The sequence below is a fragment of the Mastigoproctus giganteus genome, chromosome 3 (genome assembly GCF_048544385.1).
Source record: "Mastigoproctus giganteus isolate SK-2022 chromosome 3, ASM4854438v1, whole genome shotgun sequence".
Taxonomy (NCBI): domain Eukaryota; kingdom Metazoa; phylum Arthropoda; class Arachnida; order Uropygi; family Thelyphonidae; genus Mastigoproctus; species Mastigoproctus giganteus.
Window position 1 is genome coordinate 75733388 of NC_143577.1, and position 24689 is coordinate 75758076.

Below are 24689 nucleotides of genomic sequence, written 5' to 3' on the forward strand. Positions count from 1 at the left end.
CTGATTTGGATTTTTAAAGATAGTAAACTGCAGCCATTATCAACCCACTGCAGGATGGAAGCCTCCTGAACAATTCATGTTGAGGGGAAATGGACCATAATCTGCTACGCTGGTCCATTTCCCCGACCTGAGCCTTGTAGAATGTGTGGAGTGTTTGTGAAGATCAGTTTCAAGTCACCATCACCCATGAATCATACGTAGGAATCTGCCTCTCAAAGAGGACCAAGAATTTGATGACCTGAATAACTTTGTTGGAAACATTTTAATAAGAGAGGTATGCCATTGAATGGTGAACCCTCCCTTAATCTTTTATTATGCTTTGAAATTTGTATGGGTTTAATGAGTTGATAATTACTCTTTCATGATTTGCACAGTCATTGTTTACAAGTATCGTATTATTGAACTGACAGATTATGATGAAATTGCTAAAAATGTGCACATTCCTTAACTTTTGCTCATGAATATATATCAAAACAAGTGTGCTTAACCACAGTGTACTGGCAAGTGTGGATAAAGCACACTTTTTTTGCCTCAAGGCTACCTTTCAAAGGTAGTTTGTACCATGCCAGTGGGCCATGTTTATATTTTTCCTTCAATATTGAGTGAGATAGCATCCCATTTCTTTTCAGGATGCAAATACAGTAAACCCTCATTAAACAAGACTAATAGAGGCTGAGGTGTCCATTTTAATGAAAGTCCAGATTATATGAAATATGCTTTGTAATGTGGGTAAAGCTTATTTAAACAACATAATGTACATGAATAACAGTAAAAACATGTTTATTTTACATTAAAAATATGTAGTAAATATGTATGTATGTACATACTGTATTTACATTAAAAATATATAATGTCGTTTAACTTTACTTATTTCTTTCTCCACATTTAAACTTGAGAACAAAATTATGAATTTCACTTTTTTTCTTTTTAATGTCCAACACGGTTTGTTTTGCGATGCCGTACTCAAGACAGATGCTGGACACTGAAGCTCCTTTTTCAAGTTTTTCTATCACCGATAGTTTATCATGAAGAGAAAGCGTTTTATGCTTACGCTTCTGTCCTACACTAGGTTTAATTAAAGACATTAACTGCACAGCACAAAAGATAGAAGCACGTAACTGCGGAGCAAACAACTGTCTAAACTGCAGCCAGGAACCAGGTTGTTTGTGCAGCATGAGTCGTCACAGCCTGGTGACATCTGGCACAATATGTTACCTTTGAGCCTGATCGTCATTTGATTTTTATACTTTTAAATTTTTTTAGAGCTGTCCGGATTAAGCAACATACGGATTAATGAGAGTTTACTGTATTAACATCCAGTAACGTTTTCTATCAACTTAAAATGCCCTCGAACCATGACTTATTTCCAGCTTTGAAAACTGCAAATCAATCCACTTTCTCTTTTATACCCACTTAAAGTGCTGTATGTATGATTGCACATACCTGCTCTTTTATGTAAAATTGATGTGCGTTTGTTTCATGACTTGTATTACAGCTTTTTATGTAAATATTTTTGGAGATTAATTTTTAGATTAACAAAATGTGTAATCAGTGGTAGTAAAGTTATTGTTCTGTTCTGTCTCTCTTTCTCTCATAGGATGAAAAGGCAAGTACTAAAGGAGAGTTGCAGTTGATGGGTCTAGATTTGCATCATTTGAAACTCTTTTTACAGTTTTATATTAATAACTGCTAACAGCATAAAGGTTGTTGGACGTAACGTAGAAGTTGGCTGCTTAAAAAATTAATTATACTATCACAAGGAAAATGGGAAGGAAAAAATCTACTAAAAAAGAGAGCAAAAATAAAAATTCTACCATTGAAGTCACCTCAGAATCCAATATAGGCTCCTCTGAAGCTGATGAAGCTAAAGTTGATTTGGAGATGACTGAGTCAAGTAATGAATCTGAGTTGCCATTCATATGTGTCAGTTGTCATTTTGAAACAAATGATGGTCAGTCATTTTTGAATCATATTTCCAAAGATCATGCTAGAGAGGTGTGTTTATGGTGTGCAACATGTGGAAAGTACTTTAGTTGTAGTGATTGGCTTGTGGATCATATTAAAGAAAATGCATGTCAGAAAACCACCAGAGCATATCAGTGTGGTTCCTGTCCATTTACCTCAGATGAAGGGCAGAAGTTTGCATCACATCTTATCTATTTTCACAGAAAGGATGGGTATAAACCATGTGCATACTGCAAAAGAGATTTCACCTCCGTTCATTGTTTACTCCTTCACGTTCAAGATGAATGTCCCAGGAGATCAAAGAATGATGATGCTCAAAAGAATGAACATATTGAAGTAACCGAGAAAACAGATGCTGAAGAAGTAACGAAATCAAAAGGTAAACAAAAAAAAAAACAAACGGCTGATTCAAAGCCAGATGTGGAAATTAGTGAGAAACAAGGCAAAAAAGGATCAAAGAAACAAAAGAAATCAAGTGCCATTCATAATCCATCTCCCCCTAGTCCTCAAAAAAGAAAGGCCAGGGAAACTAAAATAGCAACCAAGGACACTAAGAAGCGGTTACGATTACAGTAATGATAGTTACAGACATGCAAAGAAAATCAAATAAATTGCAGGAAAGTATTCCTTTTGTTTATAAAATGTCAGTTATGCAAAAGCTGTATTAAACTAGAAGATAGTATGGTTTTGATTTATAATTAATAATAATTAGAAAATTTTCATGAAAGTATTTAAATTGTCTTTTCAAACTACCTTGAGTTAAATTCCAAAGGTGGTTCAGTATTTAAAGTTCATAAAATAAAGTTTGTAAAACCTAAAGGGTTTGGTAGGTTTACACTTAAGGTATATTATGATCTGTTACACTTGCCACCTTAACGTTAAAACATGTTTGTGAGTTGTGGTTTTAAAAATAATCTGCCAGTAGTATTTATCCCAGGCTACGTATATGTTGCTATTAAAGTATTTCTTATTACTTATGACAGCTGAAAATTACCAAACAATTTTAAAAGGCACTTTTGACTTCTCTACATTGTAAAATTATGTAGGGCATTTAAACATAATTCATTGAATTAAATGGGCAAGTATTATAAATAAAACTGGAATGGCAAGGGAGTAACAAAGCTAAATGCATGGTAATTTGCAAGGTTGTGTATTACACAATCAGTTAATTATATATTAATATTGATTTATTTTCACATTATGAAGAATAAAAGCATGATATGCTTTTTTACTAACTTCATCCTGATTTGGGTTTTGTAAACTTAGATAAGCATTTTTGTAATATTCAATATAGCATTATTATTAGTGGCGTATGATGCAAGCCTATAAAAGATCAGCTAAAAAAAACCCCCCCCATATCTGTCCTGGTAGCCTCTTAGCACTGCTCAGAGTTATCTGACTGCACAATTACCCCCCCCCCCCCCCGGTCTTTAATTTTCCCAGTTTCAAATGAACTACTGCTATTCCCCATTTGAAACTGGGGGATAGCAGTACTTTGCATTTGTCAGTGTTAAACTTCAATTGCCATTTCTCAGCCTATCTGTCTAACTTTTCAAGATCCATTTGTACTAGCACACTGTGATTACTGTCATTAACAACCTTTGCATCATCTGCAAACTTGGACATTAAGCTTGATGTCCAAGTTTGTCATTAAGCTTCATGAATATCATTGATAAATATGCAAAACAACAGTAGGCATAACACTGAACCCTGATGGACTCCACTAATAACATTAGTTCATGAAAGGCAGTGTCTGTTGATTACCACTGTCTTCTCTCACTCAACCATCCCTTTATCCAAAACAGCAACTTGCCCTTAACACCACACTGCTCCAGTTAATACAGCAATCTTTTATGTGCAACAGTTTCAAATAAGTTATCAGTGTAAACCTAAGATTTTATCATTTATTTTAATGTTCAGTTATATACACATAATTTTTCAGATTTTATTTGTTATTAATTTTAAATATTGACCATTTTATGTGGCTTAACTGCAGCAACCTATTCAGCTACATACTTAAAATTTGAAAATTTCTATAAATTTTTATAACAGATTAGAGAGAAAATACTGTTCTGAGTAACATAACTTTTTTAAAATACCATTGAAATTGGCTTTAACTTACTGTATCATTTAAACTGTATTAAAATGCTTTTTTATTGAATGATTTAAAACTGCAGTTTATTTTAATTCTTTCATACTAAGAAAGTAGCAGTTACCTAGGAAATTCAACATGGCATTTATTACTGTTGTGGTCTTGCTATATAAGCTCATTTTACAGTAATTGAACGTATAAGAAATGGGAGTACACCATACACAACTTTTTAAATGTAAGCTATTTTGTTCATTCATCTTCAGTACAAAAAAATTGTAATGAAATAATTCAAATTAATTACATAATGAGAATCTATTTTTATTATTATTATTTTTTATTTTATTATTATTATTATTTTTTTTCAGTTGTGTCAAAATGTAGATTGGCATATTTTGTGGAACAAAAGTTGAAAATTACTGGATTAGGTATTACTGCTGATATGATGAAAAACTATTTTAAAAATAAATATTTTCCAGATCATGGAAATGTATTCCAAGAAATGTAAAACTGAACAGTCTTTTTAGTGAAAATTTATCCAAGACATTTTTAAAATAGATTGCCATTTAATTTAATTTTACATTTAAATTAAATGACACTTTTAAGAATAATTGAAAATTGTCTTCATTGAAAAGAAGTTCAGTTTTAAGTAATTCTACATTAAAAGTTAAAATTACAGTTATATAATTTTTGTGAACTCAGGAGAGCTTATCTGTTTTTCCCTACTTTTAATATTGTGATTCAGCAGCAACATAGCAGTAGAAAAACTGAGATATTCCTTTATTTTTTGAATAATAGTGTGTGGTATCATAAAAATGTATTACCATATAGGTAACACGTTTTTATAGGATAACGATACTTTCATAAGAGGTATTTACGATTTGCAGTGGAACTAGTGTTGTAATTAGGAAATTCTATTACAGTAATACCCCGAAGTTACGCGATAGGTGGGTCCGACGAAAATCGCTTAAGTCGAATTCGCGTAAGTCGGGGTAAAACTTTGCATATAGATACATATAAATTTTGTTTAATTGGGACCAAGGACTAACAGAAACACTAGTTTAGAAGAAAAATATTTAATAAAATTGCAGTTCTTTATACATATTAATACAAAATATGTATTAAAAAATAAATGAGTTAATAACGTAAAAAAATTATTTCGATGTCGATGGCTTCATAAAATCTAACAAATTCGTCTGACTACACAGTGCCTTCTTTTTTTCACGCAGAATTTCTTCGTAGCAAGCAAATATTTTTTTATTCCTTGCTTTGTAGCTAACGTGTTCTTCGTTGGAGTCTGTTTTCAAAAAATTTTTAAGCCCTTTTCAATTGAGCTTAAACCTTCTGTCAAGCTTGCAATTGTCATGTGCTTTTCTGGTGGAACTGGGTCTGAAGAGTCGGATACTTCAGTGACGTTTTGCTCACGCATCTCTATGAGCTCATTCATTGTCAGCTCCTGACTATGTGAATCCAACAGCTCGTTGACATCATCACCAGTGACTTCCAAATCTAATTGCCTGGCAAGATTAACAACTTCTTCTATCACATTAGTGACATGATCAGTTTCTGGCATTGTTTTCGTCTCGGTTTTGAAAAAAAAATGGACAAAGTTACTTCCAGACACCATTCAATGTTTTTTTGTGATTTTCATTCCAAGATTCTTCAATGATTCTTACGGCATCTAAAAGATTGAATTGTTTCCAAAAGTCTTTAACAGATATCTCACTATTTTGTCTCATAGCTTCATTCAGATGTGCAAACGAATGCGTCATGTAGTAAGCCTTGAATGTTTTGATGACTCCCTGATCCATCGGTTGAAGCAAGCTGGTTGTGTTTGGAGGCAAAAACACAACTTTCACATGTGGGTCGAAATTAATTAGGGTGGCAGGAGGGTTACCAGGTGCATTGTCAATAAGAAGCATCACTTTAAATGGAATCTGTTTAGACTTGCAATAATGTTCGACTTCGGGTATGAAGTGGTGACCAAACCAGTCCTCAAAAATGGAAGCTGTCACTCAACCTTTATGATTGGACTTCCAAATCACTGGTAAGCTAATTTTAGATATACACCAAACGAAAAAAATCAAGAACCGCGTAACTCCGAGTTCGCGTAAGTCGGGGTATTACTGTATATAATTTGAGTGTTTTTCCAGTATATGCTCATGTCTGCATATATATATATATATATATATATATATATATATATATATATATATATATTGTGTTTTTATTATTTTAGTTAATGTCTAATTGATTGTTTTTAATTTGTCCCTTGCTATGTTAATGTCATTGCCATGGGCAATTGGACTATTATATGTGCTTGATATATTTTAGTTTGATTACTTAAATTTTGGTGTCTATTTTCTATAGGGTGTTAAGGTGTAACCTGAACACCCTATAGAAAATAGACACCAAAATTTAAGTAATCAATATAATATATATACTTATTAGAATCAAAAGAGGAAACCTCCTACCTTTTTAGTAGGACTGTACATCTCTTGACACTCAATTGCGGATGAATGTATTATTATATGAAGTTAAATAAATCAAATTAAAAATAGCTACTAATTAAAATCATGCATTCAATTCTCATATCATACCAAGTGCACCGAGAGGAGTCACGGACAGTCGGTGGCCACCAACCCCCACAAAAACCAACGAATATTGCATGCTACCATGAGAATTGAAAAATAATTGTTGCAAAAAATATCTTAAAACCACGACAAATAATCATCAATTCACAAACAATTTAAATTGTAAAAACCATTTACAACTTAAATATATACACATACGAGGGTGATTCATAAAGAATTGCCCTGCTTAGCTGCAGAGGTGCTATCCTGTTGATTCTTGGCACAGTTTTTAGTCCTCTACAGAGCCACCATGCAGATTTACACATTTTTCCCATTGATTGATGAGGCTACGGATACTGTTTTTGTAGAAGTGGTGAGGTTGGTCTTTAAAGAATGACTCTGTTGCAGAAATCAGTGTCTTGTCGTCAGGGAAGTGGGTCCCCCCCCCCCCAAAGAAATGATTTGAGGGAAGGAAACAAGAAGTTCGATGGTGCAAGATTGGGTGAGTAGGCTGGATGGGGCAGTATTTCTTATCCACAAGTGGCCGCTTGTGTTGTTGCAATTTCAGAGGCGTGAAGTGGGGCATTGTCTTGAAGCATTCTCACACCTACATGTTTTGATTTTCTTCTGAAATTTTGTGAGTAAGTTGGCATAATAGGCACCTGTAATTGTTCTACCTTTCGGCAAGTAATCAGTCATTATTACCTCTTTCTCATCCCAAAACACTGTCAGCAAGATCTTTCCTACTGATGCTTGGACTCTTGCCTTCTTTTGGGGTGGGGAACCATGATGTCACCATTTCATGGACTGGTTTTTATTTCCAGGGTCGAAATGGTGTATCCAACTTTCATCCTGAGTGATTAGACGAGAGCAAGTCTGCCCTTTTTTTTTTTTCTGCATAGGGAGGGCTAACAACTCTTACTGATTTCTGTTGTCGATTAGCCTTCTGGAAATCAGTCAATAATCGGGAAATCCATCTTGCACTCAATTTCCGTAAATTGAGTTGGTCGTGACGGACTGTTTTAACAGAGCCCACACTAATATTCACCTCCTGGGACAATTCGTGCACAGATATCCAGCGATCTTCCATGATTAACAACGCCACTTTTCTGATTGTGCTGTCATCAGTGGCTGAATAGGGACGACCTGGAATGGGCTCAGATTCTATCAATGACCAACCACACCTAAACTGTCTATGCCAGTGCTTCACAATGCCATAGGATGGGGCTTCATCCTTATATACAGCAGTCATCTCCTCATGGATTTCTTTAGATTTCCCCTTCAAGAGCAGATACTGGATTACAGCTCTGGCTTTAACTTTGTCCATGATGATATTTCCTCACGCGTTCAGCTCTGTAAGAGAAAAACAAATTAAGACACAGGGCTGAAATTTTACACCTTTAGTACAGAGATATGTATGATGCTACACACAAAATATGACTGCAATATGTGGAAGTATGCCAGGGCGATTCTGTATTGAACCACCCTCATACACTGATGGGCCAAAACATGATCATCTACCTAATATGATGTTGGTCCTCCACGTGCAGCCAAAACAGCTTGTACAAGGCATGGACACTACAAGATTTCTAAATGTCTTGTGATATCTGATAATAACATGTAACCAGCAGATCCTTTAACTCCCCTAAGGTCTGTGGTTAAGATGCTGCAGATCAGAGTTGCTGTTCCAACACAAACCACAGATGCTCGATGGGATTGATGTCTGGGGAATTTGAAGGCTAGGACAATACATGGAAGTCTACTTCATGTTCTGCGAACCAGTCTCAAACAATCCGAGCAGTGTGGCGTGGCACATTATCCTGCTGAAAGACGGCACCGCCAGCTTGGAAGACCGTAGATGTGGATGACTGCACCCCAGGGTTATCCCAGCAGAACGTCACCCAAAGCATGACACTGCCGCCACTGGCTTGTTTTCGTCCCACGGTGCAGCCAAGTGCCATCACCAGGTGCCAAAAGTAAACGACACACACATACCTGGCCGTCCACATAGTGCAACAGGAAATGTGATTCATCGGACCAGACTACCTTTTTCCAATCACTCAGTCCAGTTTCGATGCTCGCGTGCCCATTGTAGGCACTGTTGCCAGTGAACCGTGGTTAGCATGTGCACTCTGAGCAGTTTGCGGCTATGCAGCCCCATTTTCAGCAGGATTCAGTGTACTGTGTGTTGTGACACATTACTCCTGTCACCAGCATTCCAATTACTGGCGAGTTGCACCACAGTCACCCTCATGTTACCACATACTATATGGGAGAGCCTTCGCTCATCTTGAGCATTGATGAACCGTGGTCGTCCAACACCTTGCTGGCGGTTCGTGGGTTTCTCCTCCTTGGACTACTTTCAGTAGGTACTAACCACAGCTGACCGTGAGTACCCCACCAGCCGTGCCGTTTTGGATATGCTCTGACCCAGTTGTCTGACCATTACAATTTGGCCTTTGTCAAACTCTCTTAAGTCTGCCTTTCCTATCTGAAGAACAAGAGTAACACTGATTAACGGAGCTCGGCATCAGGTGTTTTTTATGCTGTGTCCTGACCCGCGCACATGCTGTAGTTCACCTGCAGTTCCTTTGATTTGCATAACGACTCAATGGTCAATGTTTTGGTTAATCGGTGTATATATATATATTGTATTGTATTGTGCTGAAAGTATTTCTTCAGTGGCACTATATTTTAAATTACAACTGAATATAATTCAAAGAATATGTACAGCTACCCCCTATATCTTTGTTATCAGGACTTTTTGTTCTATATATCTCTGCAAGAATTGCCCACATGGATATATTATTAACTCATTATTTCCCCCACCCCATTTGGATGCCTTATACTTGTTTAATGTGCTTTTCTTTGAATAAAAAGTAATCCATTTTGAGAACATTTGTATGATATGATAGCAAATTTCAAACACAATTACTATGATAAATGTTTTCCTGGTTTTGTTTGTTAATTAGAACAGGCATTTAAAAAAAAAAAATGGAAGATGTAGCTTATTTAGTATACATACATATGGTTCTCAATGCTGATGGGATTGTTACTCTTGCTCAGATTGTGCACTTGAGGAGGCATAAATTCAAATTGAGGAAAAGAATAAATGTGTGGAACAAAGTTCCATCTGTTATGTAAGTTGATAGCTTAAACAGATTCAAGGAAGAATTGGAGAGATTTGGAGCAAATGGATAGGTGAAATGGAAAGGGTTTTTTTTTTTTTTTTTCCTCTCCTGCATATGCTTGCTTTGCAGATGTGGAATGAATTGAAGTAAATGTCACATTATTACTGCCCACTTAAGTTTGCCTCCTTGGGAATTCTGGTTTGGATGTAAAGCTTGTTTGATATATATTGACCAGTGCTACGTTCCTTGTAAATTTGTAGCCTCCAGGAACCTGCAACATTTTAGTATGTCTTCAATGAGATATAATAAGTCTGCTATTTGTTATTCATTCAAAGAGGTTTAGGTTCAAATCCCACTGGAGAGCTCTCTAGTCAAGTGCTCTAATTAGCCAGTTTCAGGGTGAAGAGAGTAGAGTTTTCCATGTTTCTCAGTGTATGCAACGTGCAAATCAGCCTGTGAGCACACCTGCACAGACAGACAAAATAGATCACATACAGTACCATATGGCCCGGCATAAACAAAGTAATCTGCCAGGAAATATCCAAACAACCAACCACCATTTAACAGTTTCTGAAGTCATACAGTTAACTTCATCCCAATTCTCTGGTGAGATCTCTTCATCTAATAGATCAAGATATAGGCAAATATTTTAAAGTTAATACAATGCATTTCCTGTTATATTTAGATATGAATAGTAATCAATTTCGTTCATTCATAGTTATCCCAGATAAAGAGTAATAACCAGTCCATGGTGAATAAAGGAGATATACATGCATTAATACATTGTACACTAAAAAGTGAGAAGCTTTTGATGAAATAAAACATTTTTAAAAAGTTTGAAGAGATGTAGTAACTGCAAACCAATAGAGCTGGAATGCCCAAGAACTGTAATTGAAATTTACGCGGTTGAATGTACAGTAGGATTCCAATTATCTGAAATTCAAAACTGTCATGTGAATAGAAGAAAATCATGATTCCACTAAGCATCATGAAGCAAATATGAATAAATTTTGTCCATGTCACTTCTTTGTAACCCCAACTCTGATATGATGCATAAGCTTCACTAAAAAAAAAAAAAAGCAAACTCACCATTACTACAAATAAAAATTTATATAATACTGTACTGAATTTGGTTTTAAAACTGTTTGCTTGTTATTTTGAACTCTAGTAATCCTTTGGATATTTTAACAGCAGAGCTGCGGGTTGTTTATGTAACCATATGGCTTTGCTTGCAGATATAATGGTATGTACCCATTGTCATCAAATACTTGTTTCAAAAATTTCAACCAGACATTGCCTTTCCCATGTGACCATCCAATTTCAGTGATCTAAAACATGGAAAAGTATGTTTGTGCACAAAAAAAGGCTCAATCTTTGAGATTGAGCCTTTTTATGCACCACGCTTCTTGTCTCTGCTACCAGTGATAATATACTTCTCATTCATTTTATATCATCTCAGAGTACTACACACCCTCACTTTCCTCCAGTGTCTATTTTCCAAGCTTTGCAATCCACACCTGAGCTGTTCCTAAGGACAATATTGAGTGCATCTCACCAATCTAGTTGCCCTTCTTTGAACCTTCTATAGATTTTTTGTTTGTTTTAGGTGCTGAATACAGTATTCCAGCTGCAGACTCACCATTGTAACTAAATTCTTTGCATGCTGTAGCTGCAAAATCCTTGAATGTGCTGCATGATATCTGCATTTTGTGCAATAAAAAGTTCAGAAATTGATAAATAAACTCAGAGAAAAGGGCATTACTGGATATTAAACCAACCAAAGTGAGACTGGATAGTGGTAGGAGGGAATAAACTAGATGATTTGATACTCATTTAGAACATGCCCAAAAAATGGGAGTATCAAAGACAGCTACTACAAGAATTGAGACAAAATTCTTAAAATGGTGGCATTACAAAACAGCAGTGCAGTCTTGGCACCCACCAGAATCCAGTTGCTTCAGTAAGTTCAAAGAGAGATTGTTATGGAATTTACTCCCTACCCAAATTGGTTGTGTATTTATTTTAAACAGGCATGTGATTTCCCATATTACATATCAGAACTTGCATCTTATGCACAGAGTTCCCTGCCACAGTAATAAAAGTGGATGCCTGGTCTGTTGTGTTGAGGCTCTTGGTTATTCTATGCTTATATCACATACTGTATTTCTAGTGTTGCTAGCAGTGGAAATGTACTGCTGACTGCCATCCCTGGAAGTCATAAAAAGACTAGACCATTTCTAAAAGTACAGGTAGTTCTCGACTTTAAGAGTTAATTCGTTCCTTAGCGTGCGCGTGTAAAGTGGGAGTTAAATCCCATAGACATGTTAAAAATAGGGGTTACGTTCTCAACAATGAAATTAGTTAGTTTGTTTAAACAATGATTGATTTATCCAAAGAAATTAAAACGTAGCCTGTAAAAATCAAGCAAATTATAATCAGAAATTATGACTTACAAATTTTAAAGAATGTTTATTCGTCATCATCATTATCAACTAAATGCACACTTGATCACTTACTCGTTGGCTCGGCACTCGTTGGTTTGTTGCGCAAGGAGTCGTCTTCCAAGATAATCTTCCATTTTCTTTATAAATTTCAATAGCATGCATAAGCATTTTTTAATGGAACACACAAATTTCACGGAGTAACAAGTTTATGAAGCTTTAAAAAAAAGTAATGAAGAGAGGATTCTGAAAATTTATTTGTTTTTTATACCATTGAATATTTCAGTAAAGGGGAAACACATCTCACCATAATAACGCAAAAAAACAATTCCAGCTATCGGTATTTTTGCAAATGCAATAACATCGAGTTTATAATTGCTTGCAGTAATAGAAAACTCCAGTAAACCAGAAAGTGCAAATTGTTTTATGGTCGTGACCTCCAGAAATGTGCCTTAGAAAAATTTCACAAAGGCATTCAAAATTGGTTCTTATAACAGATGATAACGATGAAAGTGTAGTGCATTTTAGCGATTTGAATTGGTAACTAATACAGTTTGCACTGTAAAAACAACCTTTTAGAGAGCTATATAGCGAAATTTTCAAATTCCGAGGTCGTGGAACAAATTACCAAAAAAAATGTTAGTGAGTTCACATTACAACATTTTCATGATACGATGGTGTCTCTGGAACAGATTAATAATTCTAAAAATATTGTTAAAAAATTGTTGCATCAGGACTTTTGGAATTAAAATGCAAATTTTGTTCTTGGAACAAACTCAAAGCTGTTTTTAGAGGTAATTGATTTTTTTAACTTGATCTACAATTTGGTTTGTAAAATTAATATTCAAATTTCATAAGCAAACAAGTTTTTTTAAATAGTTAATGTAGTTAAGACCTATTCCTTCATAATGCAATTTGCATTTAGAAACCACCTGGTAAAACTTTAAGAACATGAAATACTGTTTTTCCCATTACACAATTTTTTTACTTCAAATTGATGTAAATATATTTGCAGGTATGTAGTAGTATTTTTCAGATTTTTTTTCCCTCCAAGTTATGAAACAAATTTGATAAAATATTTACTTTTTTTGGAACATTTTGTGATATACATAGTGTCTGCCAATCTTCATTCCTGCCTACAGTTGGCTATGCCCACTTTTTATCGTAGAATTTCAAACTGTTAGTGTCAGCCTCTACTCATCTAGGTTGAATTATTTGCTCTGATCCCTTTCACTTCAAAGGTATTTGTGAATTTCTGTTCTGTATCCCTTATCCCCTCCAGTCCTTGGTCAGAGCCCCCTCATTTCCTGGCTTAAAATATGTTCACTGAAATTCATCTGCTATTCTCTGAACTCTATAATACTGACTTTTTTGACATCTGTTTTTGAAACTATTTCCTCAAATCTAACTTTATCAATAGGGAAATCGTTTCCCTTGGTTATTTTAAGGTCTACAACTTCAGCTGACTTCAATTGTTTAGTTGCAGAGACCCTGGTAGAGATGCCAAGGATTTTGCAATTACTGATTGTTACTTGTGTTCACTTTTTTGACTAGAATACCAAACAATCTTAACCACACCAACAACACTTCAAAGTACCTGTTGTTAGTGGTCCTCAGGTCATCACTGGGTGGATGGTCTCTTTTCTCCCATGGAACCTCATGGCTATTCTCATCCTCATCATTTGAAATTGTACAATAATGAAATGGGATCTGCAATTTCTCTACCTGTTTAAATCTGAGTCGAATATTTACTCACATTGTATCAGTGAAATACTTGTAGGGTTGAAATCCGTTATACCTCGTTCCACCATGAAATCTCATCCTTTGTGAACCTTGGCAAAGCTCTTCAAAATAGTAACCATGTATTGTGTCCAGAGCTTGTTCTTAGTCTTGCAATTTTTTTTTTTTTTTATGAAAACCCCAAACACGAAAAGTATCAAAACCTATAGTCATAGTACCGTGTATGGGTTGAAGGAGAAGTATGGGGGAGGGGGATGCTGGAAACTTTGCTCTAGAGACTAAACATGGGTTTCACCACTTCAAGCCTCCAATAAGCAAAATGGTGGTATTTCACCGGTTGATGAAAGTCATCTACACTTATCCCAGCTTCAATATATACTTGCACTAAAGTTCCCAATAGTTATAAAAAAATAAATAATAATCCAAATTTGATTTTGAACAGGCTGTTTTGGAAACTTGTTTCTTGTCCAAATAGTCAAGCCTGTTCTTTCTAAATCTGTTGACTGCAGCTTGTTTACATCCATACTTCCACCTGTTATAAATGATGATTCCATACCAAGGTAAAGATAAGCTAACATCCTACTTTAACCTTTGCATCGCTTGGTAAACTGCTATCTGATACCAGGCACATTCAACTCCATGCTTCCGTTGATTTTCTGAGCACATCAGAAAAATTCTGAATCTCTATTCCAAGAAACCTCCAGGCCTTGAAATTTCTCTACTTTTTTTCTCAAAATCTGTGTTGCTCCTGTTTTTTACACATTCCACTTATGTTTTTCCTTTTGTATGGAAATTGACATCCAGCCAGTTCTTAAAAGGGGAGATAAATCTTCCCGCCTTTTATTTAGAACAATCTTCACAGGTATTTTCCAATAACCACAGCATGTGGAAGTGTAAGTTAATATCAATAAGGCCTTTTAAGTAGCACAGGTTCTTGAATACCTCTCATTTGGGGTTGTTAAAAGAAAAGGGTGAGCATGTCTGGAGATCTGGGTAATAATATCCCCATCTCCAGACGTGCATCCCCCCGTTTTTTAATGGGCATTATGGCCATAGTTGCCGATGCGCCTAATAAATCCCGAAACCAACAACTTGTTAAAAGCTCTAAATACAAGGTTATACCCTTGCAATTATTTGGGAAATTCGCTCCAGATTGCAACAGTGAAAATGTTTTCCCGTTTATAATACACTATCAACAAAGGCTTCTATTGCAGGAACTGCATTCATTAGCAGTTCAAGATAACTGCTAGTTTATATAATATCGTTAGACCTGCAAGCACTGGTGATGAGGTGAAGGGTGTCACTGGTCCAGTAAACAGTTGTTAATTACTAAAATGACCATTTGATTACAGCTCCACTGTTGTGGGTTAAGATTATCGTTCTGTATTATGCAGTAGCCAAGGTATAAAAGGTTTGAACTTTGTTCTTTAAGACTCAAAACTTGATGCATTTAAATGCAGTACATAGAAACACTTGATGGCTTTGATCATGTACTTCTATCAGCTTGGGTATTCTTTTTCTGTGATGTTCTTCAGCTTTGTCATAGGTGTTTTTTTTTTTTTTTTTTTCTCCCCAATTTCTAAAGTATGATTATGTCATTCTCGTATCTCATGTGATTTTTACTCGTTCTGCATAAATAACCCTACTTTGAATTGTCGGAACTGTCATATTTGTTATCCCATTAGTAATTTCATAAGTGGGCGGTTACAAGGGAATAGTACCACCACATCACTAGATTTCTGAAATGTATATGGCAACGTTTGAAGATATTTGAATATTGTCATTGGACTTTTTTCTAGTTTACATTTCTTTTCAGAAAACACGAAAGTAACAAACAAGATAAATTGTGGGGTTGAGATTGAAATGTGTTTGCCTCTCCAGTGAGCATTTGGTTGAGACTAGCAAAGATGTTTGTTAAAAAGCAATTAAATTCTTGTCTCCTTTTCAACTATGTGCAAGAAAGCATTTACTCTTGTCTGTGTGAAGTCAAAATAATATTCTAACAAGCATGAAGCAGAGCTAGATTTCTGACGAGCAAAATTTAAAGCAGAAGTATCATCGGTTTTAGTGAAATGGTTTAGTTTTTATCTTTATATGAAGCTATTGACATCAGAATTCAGATTTTATTGTAGATATCACTGGCAAAAGCTACTCTTTCAAATAAATTCAGTATATTTGCAAAGTATGCAGAATCCCATTAACAGTTTTATAGTCATTGGAGGTAATTTTAAACCAACAACATTGTTTACCAAAAGAGAGCTGGCAAGTTAATTTTTCTATTACTGAGTTTATTTTTTCTGAAAGAAAATTCGAGTCAAGAACTTTCCACATTGGAGAGAAATCAGAGAACATGACATTTGCTAATACAGGAGCATCTCACTAATGCTAAATCACATGGATTTGTACTTTTGTAGCATAAGTATCATCAGTGACTAGGTCCCTGTAAGAACTGACATGTGAAAAGTTTAAATCGTGCTCAGTGCAATAACTTATTGATGTAACTGAAGCATAGGAGTATGAACAGTCAAATTCAATGGTTGGAAGAACAGGAGTTGCTTCTGCTCCAAAGCTAGTAAAGAGATTAAGAGGGTTTTTTTTTTTTTTTTTTAATTCCCACCCAGCAAGATAAAAATTGGGATAACAGTTTTAAGTTAGATTCATATGCTATTTGGACCACAGATGGATCGAAGGAAGGGAATTCCTGCCCCACAAGTGGCTTCTGAACTTATTGCTCGCTTACACTAATTCTTAAAGGTCTCGGATGGATGTAGGTTCTACAGGATTCACACATGCAAGTCTGCCTGTACAGAGCACTCCTCTGGCATGTCAAAAAAGTAGGATTTAATCATTTTTAACTTTGAAAATGCCGGAAAATGAGTGAACAATGATTGGTGTGCATTTTACAATATTTTGTTAATTTGTTTATGGTGATTAGCATTAACTTTACTTTCTGCAGGAATACCTAGTTAGCTTTGCATGGGCAGGTTGAATGCAGTGAAGCAATAGGGTCGCAGCAGCTAACCATAGGTCGAGCTAAAATGTCAAGTTTTGCACAGTAAAATATACAGAACTCCCCAAGTTACGAAGAGTTGCGTTTCGTGGAACGCTGCGTAAGTCTGGGAATTTCCCCACATGCTTGTGCAGCACTTGCAACTGTGCTCACTGAATTGATTGAATCTAAAAAGAAATGTTTGACGAACATGTAAATAGAATTATTCAATTTTTTTATCTCATGTGCAAGAAAAATTACAAAAAGAGGATACAGGCATAACGTCAGTAAGTTTTACCTCGAGTATCATTACCAGCATTGACGTCTACAGCTGATAAATACGCCGCTGCAGAGGTCTTTTCATCATAGATTTCTTTGTAGCAAGCATATCATTCACCCCTCTGTTAACTTTTAAGAATGGTTTGCTGTCAGGACCCATCTTGTCACCTCACCACTGCCGATGCAATTTCAGGAAATGCCATTGCCATCTCTCTGGTGATTAAGCATCTCGGCTCCTCATTTGGTTCATTTTGAGCTTTGTCAACGTTTTCTTCTTTCACTATCGCTGCCTGCAAGTCAATAAGTTCTTCATTAGATAATCTGCAACCTTTACAATCTTATCTGTAACCTCTTCGTATGATTCATCTTTTTAAAATCCTTCGAAGCTTTTCATGTGCCATGGGCATATTTTCTTCCATGCGCCATTTAAACAACTTTTAGTAATTTCTGCCCAGGCCTTAATGTTTAAGATTTTCCAAAGTCTTATGTAAAATTTTTCTCATCATCCACTGCAGACTGTGCCTGAGCAAATGTGGGTAAATATTATGCTTTTACATTCGAAATAACACATTGATCCACAGGTTGGATGAGTGAAGTCGTGTTTGGTGGTAGAAATGACTCGGGTACGAATTGAGATCATTAGATGCGTAGGATGTGGATATCTAGGAGCATTATCTAATAGAAGCAAAACTTTGAAAGGAACATCTTTACAATATTTTTCAACCTCGGGAATGAAGCCAATTAAATCAATCCTCAAAGAGAGATATTGTTATGCATGCTCTCTGGGTCAATCGGAAATGCACGGGTAGGGTGGCTTTATCCCCGGGGGCTCACATCTGGTGAGTATGGGCTTGGCACACCCAGGGTTCTGAGCTGGATATCACCATTCTTCTCTTTCTTGGTGATTCCCTTCTACTTTTGACTCTCTCATGGTTACTCGGGAACTTTTTTTTTTTTTTCCTGGTGCAGCATAATCCTCAGGCTTCCTTGCATCATATGGATAATAATAATAATATTGATGCCCTTAAATGCACGAGGATTTCCAGAATGGTACACAAGCACTGGTTTTAATCTGTAATCTCCCGGATGCATTAGCCCCAAGCAAGAGTGTGACCCTATCTTTTGACGCCTTGAAACCTGGCATATTTTCCTCTTTGGTATGTTCGATCTGGCATTTTTTTCCAATACAGAGCAGTCTTGTCAATATTAAAAATTTGCTGCGTTTAGCCGCCTTTATGAATAATTTTTTTCCAAAACCGCAATTTCTCTGCAGCTGCAGAATCGGCACTAGTGACTTCACTCCATCCTTTAACGTTGTGGAAACCAACGCAATGCTTGAACCTATTAAACCACCCGTTGCTTGCCACGGGTTGTTTTATAAATACTTGCTTTTGCTTGGTCATTAGACTCTGGGGCACTCGCTTCTGAATCTAATTTTCCATCCAAATTATTAACAGCTGTTCCATCTTTGATATAGCACCTGAACTCTTTTGTGATCACTGTTGATCTTAAATGCGTTGATCCTTTGACATGTTCTTTTATATGTGCACTCTTCTTTAGATTAACTGCAGCAGCGAGACCTAATTCCCATGCAATAGATGACAAACTTTGTCCTGCTTCATACTTCTTAATCATTTATCTTCATTAATTTTGTTTCGTTTCCTGGCACTACTACCACTTGCACTTTTCATTGGTCGCTTTCCCTTCATCATTGTAATACTTAAATAGGAATGAAGAGAGGTTTCTGAAAATTTTTTTATATGATTGAAGATTTCAGTGAGGGGGAACACATTTTACCGTAATAGCGTAAAATACCACACAATTACAGTTCTCGGGATTATTGCAAATGCAATAAGATTGAGTTTACTACCTGTTTATAACTTTTGTGTTAGTGCATCTAATTATAAGATGCACTAACAGAAAAGCCCAATAAACCAGAAAGTGCAAATTGTTTTTATTTTATGGTCGTAACCTCCAAAACGTGCTTTAAAAAAAAATATATATATCACAAAGGCATTCAAAATTGATTCTTATAAGGGGAACATATGATAACAATGAAAGTGTAGTCCAATTTCCATTATAAAGAAGACCTTTTAGAGGTATAAATAGCTTAGTAATATAGTGAAATATAAAATGTTATTAGTTTCACATTACGATATTTTCACGATGCCTCCCTTTATTCCTACCGGGTGCGAAATACGTTTCCACGATTTTTTTTCAGTGTATTCTATTATTTAAGAAGAGGTCAACGCTTTGGTCAGAAGTCTATCAGAGATTGAAGAAATTCTTAAAAGGTAAGGACTCGATCTTTTACACCGGCCAGCAAAAACTTTAACCTCAAATTTCCGTAAGTCGAGGAGTACCTGTACTAAGTAATGATACAAAACTGCATGTCACAAATTCAAAACAAAATAAATTTGTCGCTATAATCATTAAAATTACATAGCAAAGACCAAAAATTTCCTAAAGGCAAATAGCATAAAAAAAGTATCGACGGGTGCAAGATGTTTCAAGGGTGGAAATTCAGATCTGGTGCACCACGACTAAAATACTTCGAAAGGCAGGGATTGGCAGGTGCCACTCACTGTCCCAGGGTGTTTATCCCTCCACTTGCCGCTGTTTTAATAACTCGTTTTCCATTTTAAAAGAGCGGGATACACCCTGCTAACACCCCCACCTCAACGACAAAAACAATCAGAAACAAAACGCACAAAGAATCACAGAACTCTACCATACAATCACTCAGTTCTATAACCATGCCCACTGATGGGAGACGTACCCAAATAAAAAATTTCAGCCGTATTAAGTTCCACCACGAACGGCCGACGTCATTTGAAAATCTAGCAGTTCATAAACTTCTGTTGAGGGTAAATTATTTGTTTTTTTTAGGAGCATTAGCAACTAAGGCCATATTGCTTCGGAGATATGCAGTGGTCATTCCCTCACCTTTCCGCATCCTCCGTATTTGGTGGTCACGGGCTCAAACCCTGGTCTAATCAAGAAGCGTGTGCTTCTCACTGCCGCTCCTGGCTATGGAAGCACCTAGGGGAAATTGTGTAGTTTCAAAAGCTTATAGTCACTGGAAACACTATCAGAGATTGTTCTGTAAGGTCCTATAACAGACCTGTCAGATTTGAGCTATTTCAGTGTGACAATTTTGAAATTGCAGTCATTCGTTTTGGTCAGCTTTGCAACTTCAATCATGGTATATGGTCAATCTACAGAACAACAGAATATTCAAATTAATTCATATTAAATTTGCCGTTGATGCATTCGGTAATATTTATATTGGAATAACTCTTAACATTATTAAGCAGATAAAGGATGCAAGGAGTGGACTTCTTAGGTACCTACCAAACAAAACTACATAAAAGTTCTACTTCCAGTGGACTGATTTCATGCTGTTTTTAGAAAGACTTGTCAAGCAATTCAAAATATCATTAAAATCAGCTTGGAAATTATGATTGTTATGATGATTAATGTATGGAGTGGTGATAATTTAATTCATGGACTGCAAGATCTTAATTGTAATCATCTGAATCTTAAATAATCCCCCTTGAAATTTACACTTGCCACCATCCTACCCACGCATGAAATGCTTCTTGCAAGCTGGTTTTCAAAAGACTGCGAAGCGCTTTCATTGTGGCTCTGCGAGCAGTGTTGGATGTGAAATGCTTGCCTTTCGGTGTTCTTCAGCCGTGGAAACTTGAAGAAATCACACGAGGCTATGTCTGGCGAGGCTGCACAATATCAACTGTATGGGGCCTGGAATTGCCTTTATGTTCGGCTTTTAAGTCCGAGATGATACTTGCTTTGAAATGATTGTCAATGACCCACTGCTAAAACAACTGTTTTCAGCCAACACTAGCTCGACAAGTACCCCCATTTGCACACAGTCCAGTAGCAATCAGGGAAAGCGGTAGTTACGAAAAGTTTGCACCGTAAACAAAATCTTGCACAAGTTCGTGAATTAAATGCTCACTCCTCGTATATTTTTTCTTCCACATGTGTATACTATATATTGAAGCAATGAGTGGAGAAATGGACAGGCAATGCAGTGGATGTGGAGAAAAAAATATGTTCACACACTATAGAAGTGGTTAATTTTCAAGTTTTTTTTTTTTTTTTTCCTCAATATACTAAGCAAATAACAAAACTCTTCCTTTTTATTTTGAGAATAACAGCAGTTAAATTAGAGTTGCATTTCAATTTTTAAATTCCAGAACGAAAAGTAAATTACAAATTAATGCTGAGGTATTATACTGGAAGTGCCTTATGTAGGGAGACTGCTGAATGTCTCACTCCACTGTAGTACACTTGATGCGTAATTGAAATGATGTGATATGTTTCTGCATTGTTGTTTTCAGCCACTTTGATACCAGGAAGATGCTATGAAAGAGAAGGCATGATTCCCAGTACATGCCATGACAGTGCAGGCTACTATTGTTGACCTGTCAAGCAGATGACTAATGAGATTCTGCACTCATTAGGAAGACAAAAGCTAGTGGCTAATTGATACAAGAAAGCAGACATTTTCTGCAATTGCCAATATACACTGTGCTGTCACTTTATTAGGTACACCTGCCTAGTAGTGTTGAGTCTCCTTTAGCCTTCAAAAGAGCCCGAATTCATCTAGGCACAGATTGAACAAAGATGCTGAAAACATTGTGCAGGAATGGAGTACCATGCAGACATGAGTGTCACGCAGTTCCTTGAGATTCGACGGAGGTGGAGGCCTGCAGCCAACAGCTCGTCCCAAAGATGTTCAATAGGATTCAGATCCGAGGAACTGCACGGGCCACTGTAGCAAACAAAAGGCATTGTCACGTTCCTTGAACTATTCCATAGTGATTTGGGCTTTGTGCACAAGGGCATTATTTTGCTGGGAGTAACCTTGATTGAGAATAAATTCTGAGCCTTCCATCAACATGATGCACCAGTTCCTGGTGGGAGACAACATGGCAATTACTATGCACCTAGCCACTGTCTCCACTAAATGCCTGAAGATGTCCATAGGGATCTGTAGCCATGCTGCCTGCAAAGCATTCCAGTTTTGAAATAGTTGATGGTTGTGTCTGTACACCCTTTCCGAAACATCTCACAGGTGTTCAATTGGATTAAGGAAGGTCAGCCAAATTTAGAGGCCAATCAAGACAGGTGATATCTTCAGTGTTCCTGGAACCACTCAGCACATTTGCAGGCCCGATGGCAGGGTGCATTATCATGTATGATCTCATTTCTGTCTGGGAAAAAATGTAATATGGCAAGGTGAACGTGGTCTCCAAAGAGCTGCCAGTAGAACTCACCAGTGAAACATTGGTCCATATGCACCAGGGCTTCTAGTACTTGCCAGCAAAACATGCCTCATATTAGGTATGATCCACCACAAGGAAAGATCCATCTCAACCAGGCACCCTGCCATTGCCAAAGTGGAAATAGTCCTTAAAGACTGTTGATTATTTGCAAGGTTTTAGGTGCAACAGTAACTTAGCTGATATCGCACCACATATACAGTCGGTCCTCGTATAACACGTATTTGCATTACACGATTTATAAATAGGAGAACGTTATCTTATATAACACGAACCGAATTCGCTTATACACGATTCGCCTTTGTGTTTACAAGAAATGGCAGTCGATTGCGGAATCACCCCAACTAAACGCAACACGATAGGAACGAAGAAGATTCTGAAAATGTATTTATGTGTTTTATATCAGTGAAGGGGAAACACATTTCACCATAATAACGTAAAAACCAACAATTCCAGCTATCGATATAATCGCAAATGCAATTAGATGGAGTTTACTACCAGTTTATAACAGATTCAACTAGCAGAAACGCAACTGGAAATTGTTTTTATTGTTTTCTGGGGGTTTCTGGGAACCCCCAGAAATGTGCTTTAGTAAAATGTGAGGTGTTAATAATGTATCTCGGCCTTTACGGTGTTGTTTATTCAGTTGCTACACGCGTGCAGCTTTGTTTCTGTGTATTAAGCGTGCCACCTTGTTTGTAATTGTGCTTTATTCCCTAAAAATTAGTAAAATACTTAAAAGGTGTGAAAAGGAAGTGTCCTGGCTAAGACACTGCAGATTCAGAGAGAAAAAAAAAAGAAGCAATATCGATAAACAGGCGGACTGGGTCAAAAATTTGTAGTGGCCTCATACTATGGTTTATGGCCAAAATCACACCGGCCTCCGGCCCACCGTGGTTTCCCCCGTAAGGCTTATGGCCAGTCCGCTTCTGTCGACAGAGAAAAAATATGAAATTGTGAAACGCTTTGACCGAAATGAAAGACCATGTGATATTGCACGTGCTACAGACCTAAATGAGGCAACGCAGAGAATTACAAAGAATGCAGAGAAAATAAAAACAACTTTCATAGCGGGAACAACTCAAAGTGTAATTAAAATCCATTAGATTAAGACACAAAGAAATTGGAAGAGATGGAACGGCTGTCATCTGTTTGGATAGAAAATCAAACAAAAAGCAAGTTTGCTTACGACAGAAGCAAAAGCATTAGCAATATTTTATTACGACTATTTTATTTAATATAATAATTTTTTTACGAATAAAATACGTATTTTATCCGTAAAAAATACTTTTTTAGTATTAAAAAATACTAAAAATACTTTATTATAATATATTATTTTTATTACGTATTTTAATCGTGCTACTCTCACCTTAGACTATCTAAAGGCAGTGATTTTAGGCCTTATTGTAAGGATGGATGAATATTGGCTACATCATGTGACCCAGAAATAAAACAGATGAACAAACAAGGGAAACATCTTCAGCCAAGATTCAACTGTCTGTCAACAAGATCATGTCACTTTTCTGTTTTTACAGATTACTCCTTTTGAGGTAATCTGTAAGAACAGATTATTCCTCAAAAGGGTTCATACGGATTACCCCTTTTCTGGGGTAATCTAAGAATGATATGTTAGTCAGAATCACTGGAGAGCAGTGGTTGGCTATCCCAAGGGTGCACTGCACCATTGGGCACCAACTATCAAGGGGTGTCTGAAAACCTAAAACTTACACATACAAAGAAAATTTTAAAGGAGGACACCAAATTGTGATTTGAACCCAGGTGCCACATTCCCTAGGAATTTCCCTGGTGGTAAAGTTAGGTCAAGTTATCAAGTTGAGAACAAGCAGGAAGCTATTGAAAGGTATTTGTCTCACTTCAAAAATCTGAAGCACCCACTTTATTCTCCTCACCTACTAATTCAGACCTCTTTCCTAAAGTGAAGCAGTTGTAGAACCACAAATTTTGACTGAGGTAATTAATGAAGCAGAAGCCTAACTTTCTGCTTAGAGAAGTTCTATTTAATAGAATAGGTCTGAAAGAGTTTAACGGGTTAGAAAAATATGTAGCTCTAGGTGGTGTCTACATAAAGGATAAAATTGCAACTAAGTTTCAAATCCCTAACTACTCAAATATTTTAGATGAGAATAAATACGTATTGACCTCCCATACT

The 24689-nt window shown here is 36.4% G+C and overlaps 1 protein-coding gene across 2 annotated transcripts in view; it reads left to right on the forward strand.

Annotated features, from left to right (window-relative positions):
• The window catches only part of LOC150088090 (uncharacterized), a 30373-nt gene extending 27734 nt beyond the window's left edge, over window positions 1-2639 (forward strand). For both annotated transcript variants that reach the window (XM_090369328.1, XM_090369329.1), the window contains exon 2: window positions 1598-2639. In XM_090369328.1, coding sequence (XP_090225454.1) covers window positions 1765-2541 — 777 coding nt within the window. In that variant the 5' untranslated portion in view covers window positions 1598-1764 and the 3' untranslated portion in view covers window positions 2542-2639. The remainder of the gene's footprint in view (window positions 1-1597) is intronic.
• Window positions 2640-24689: the final 22050 nt, after the last annotated feature.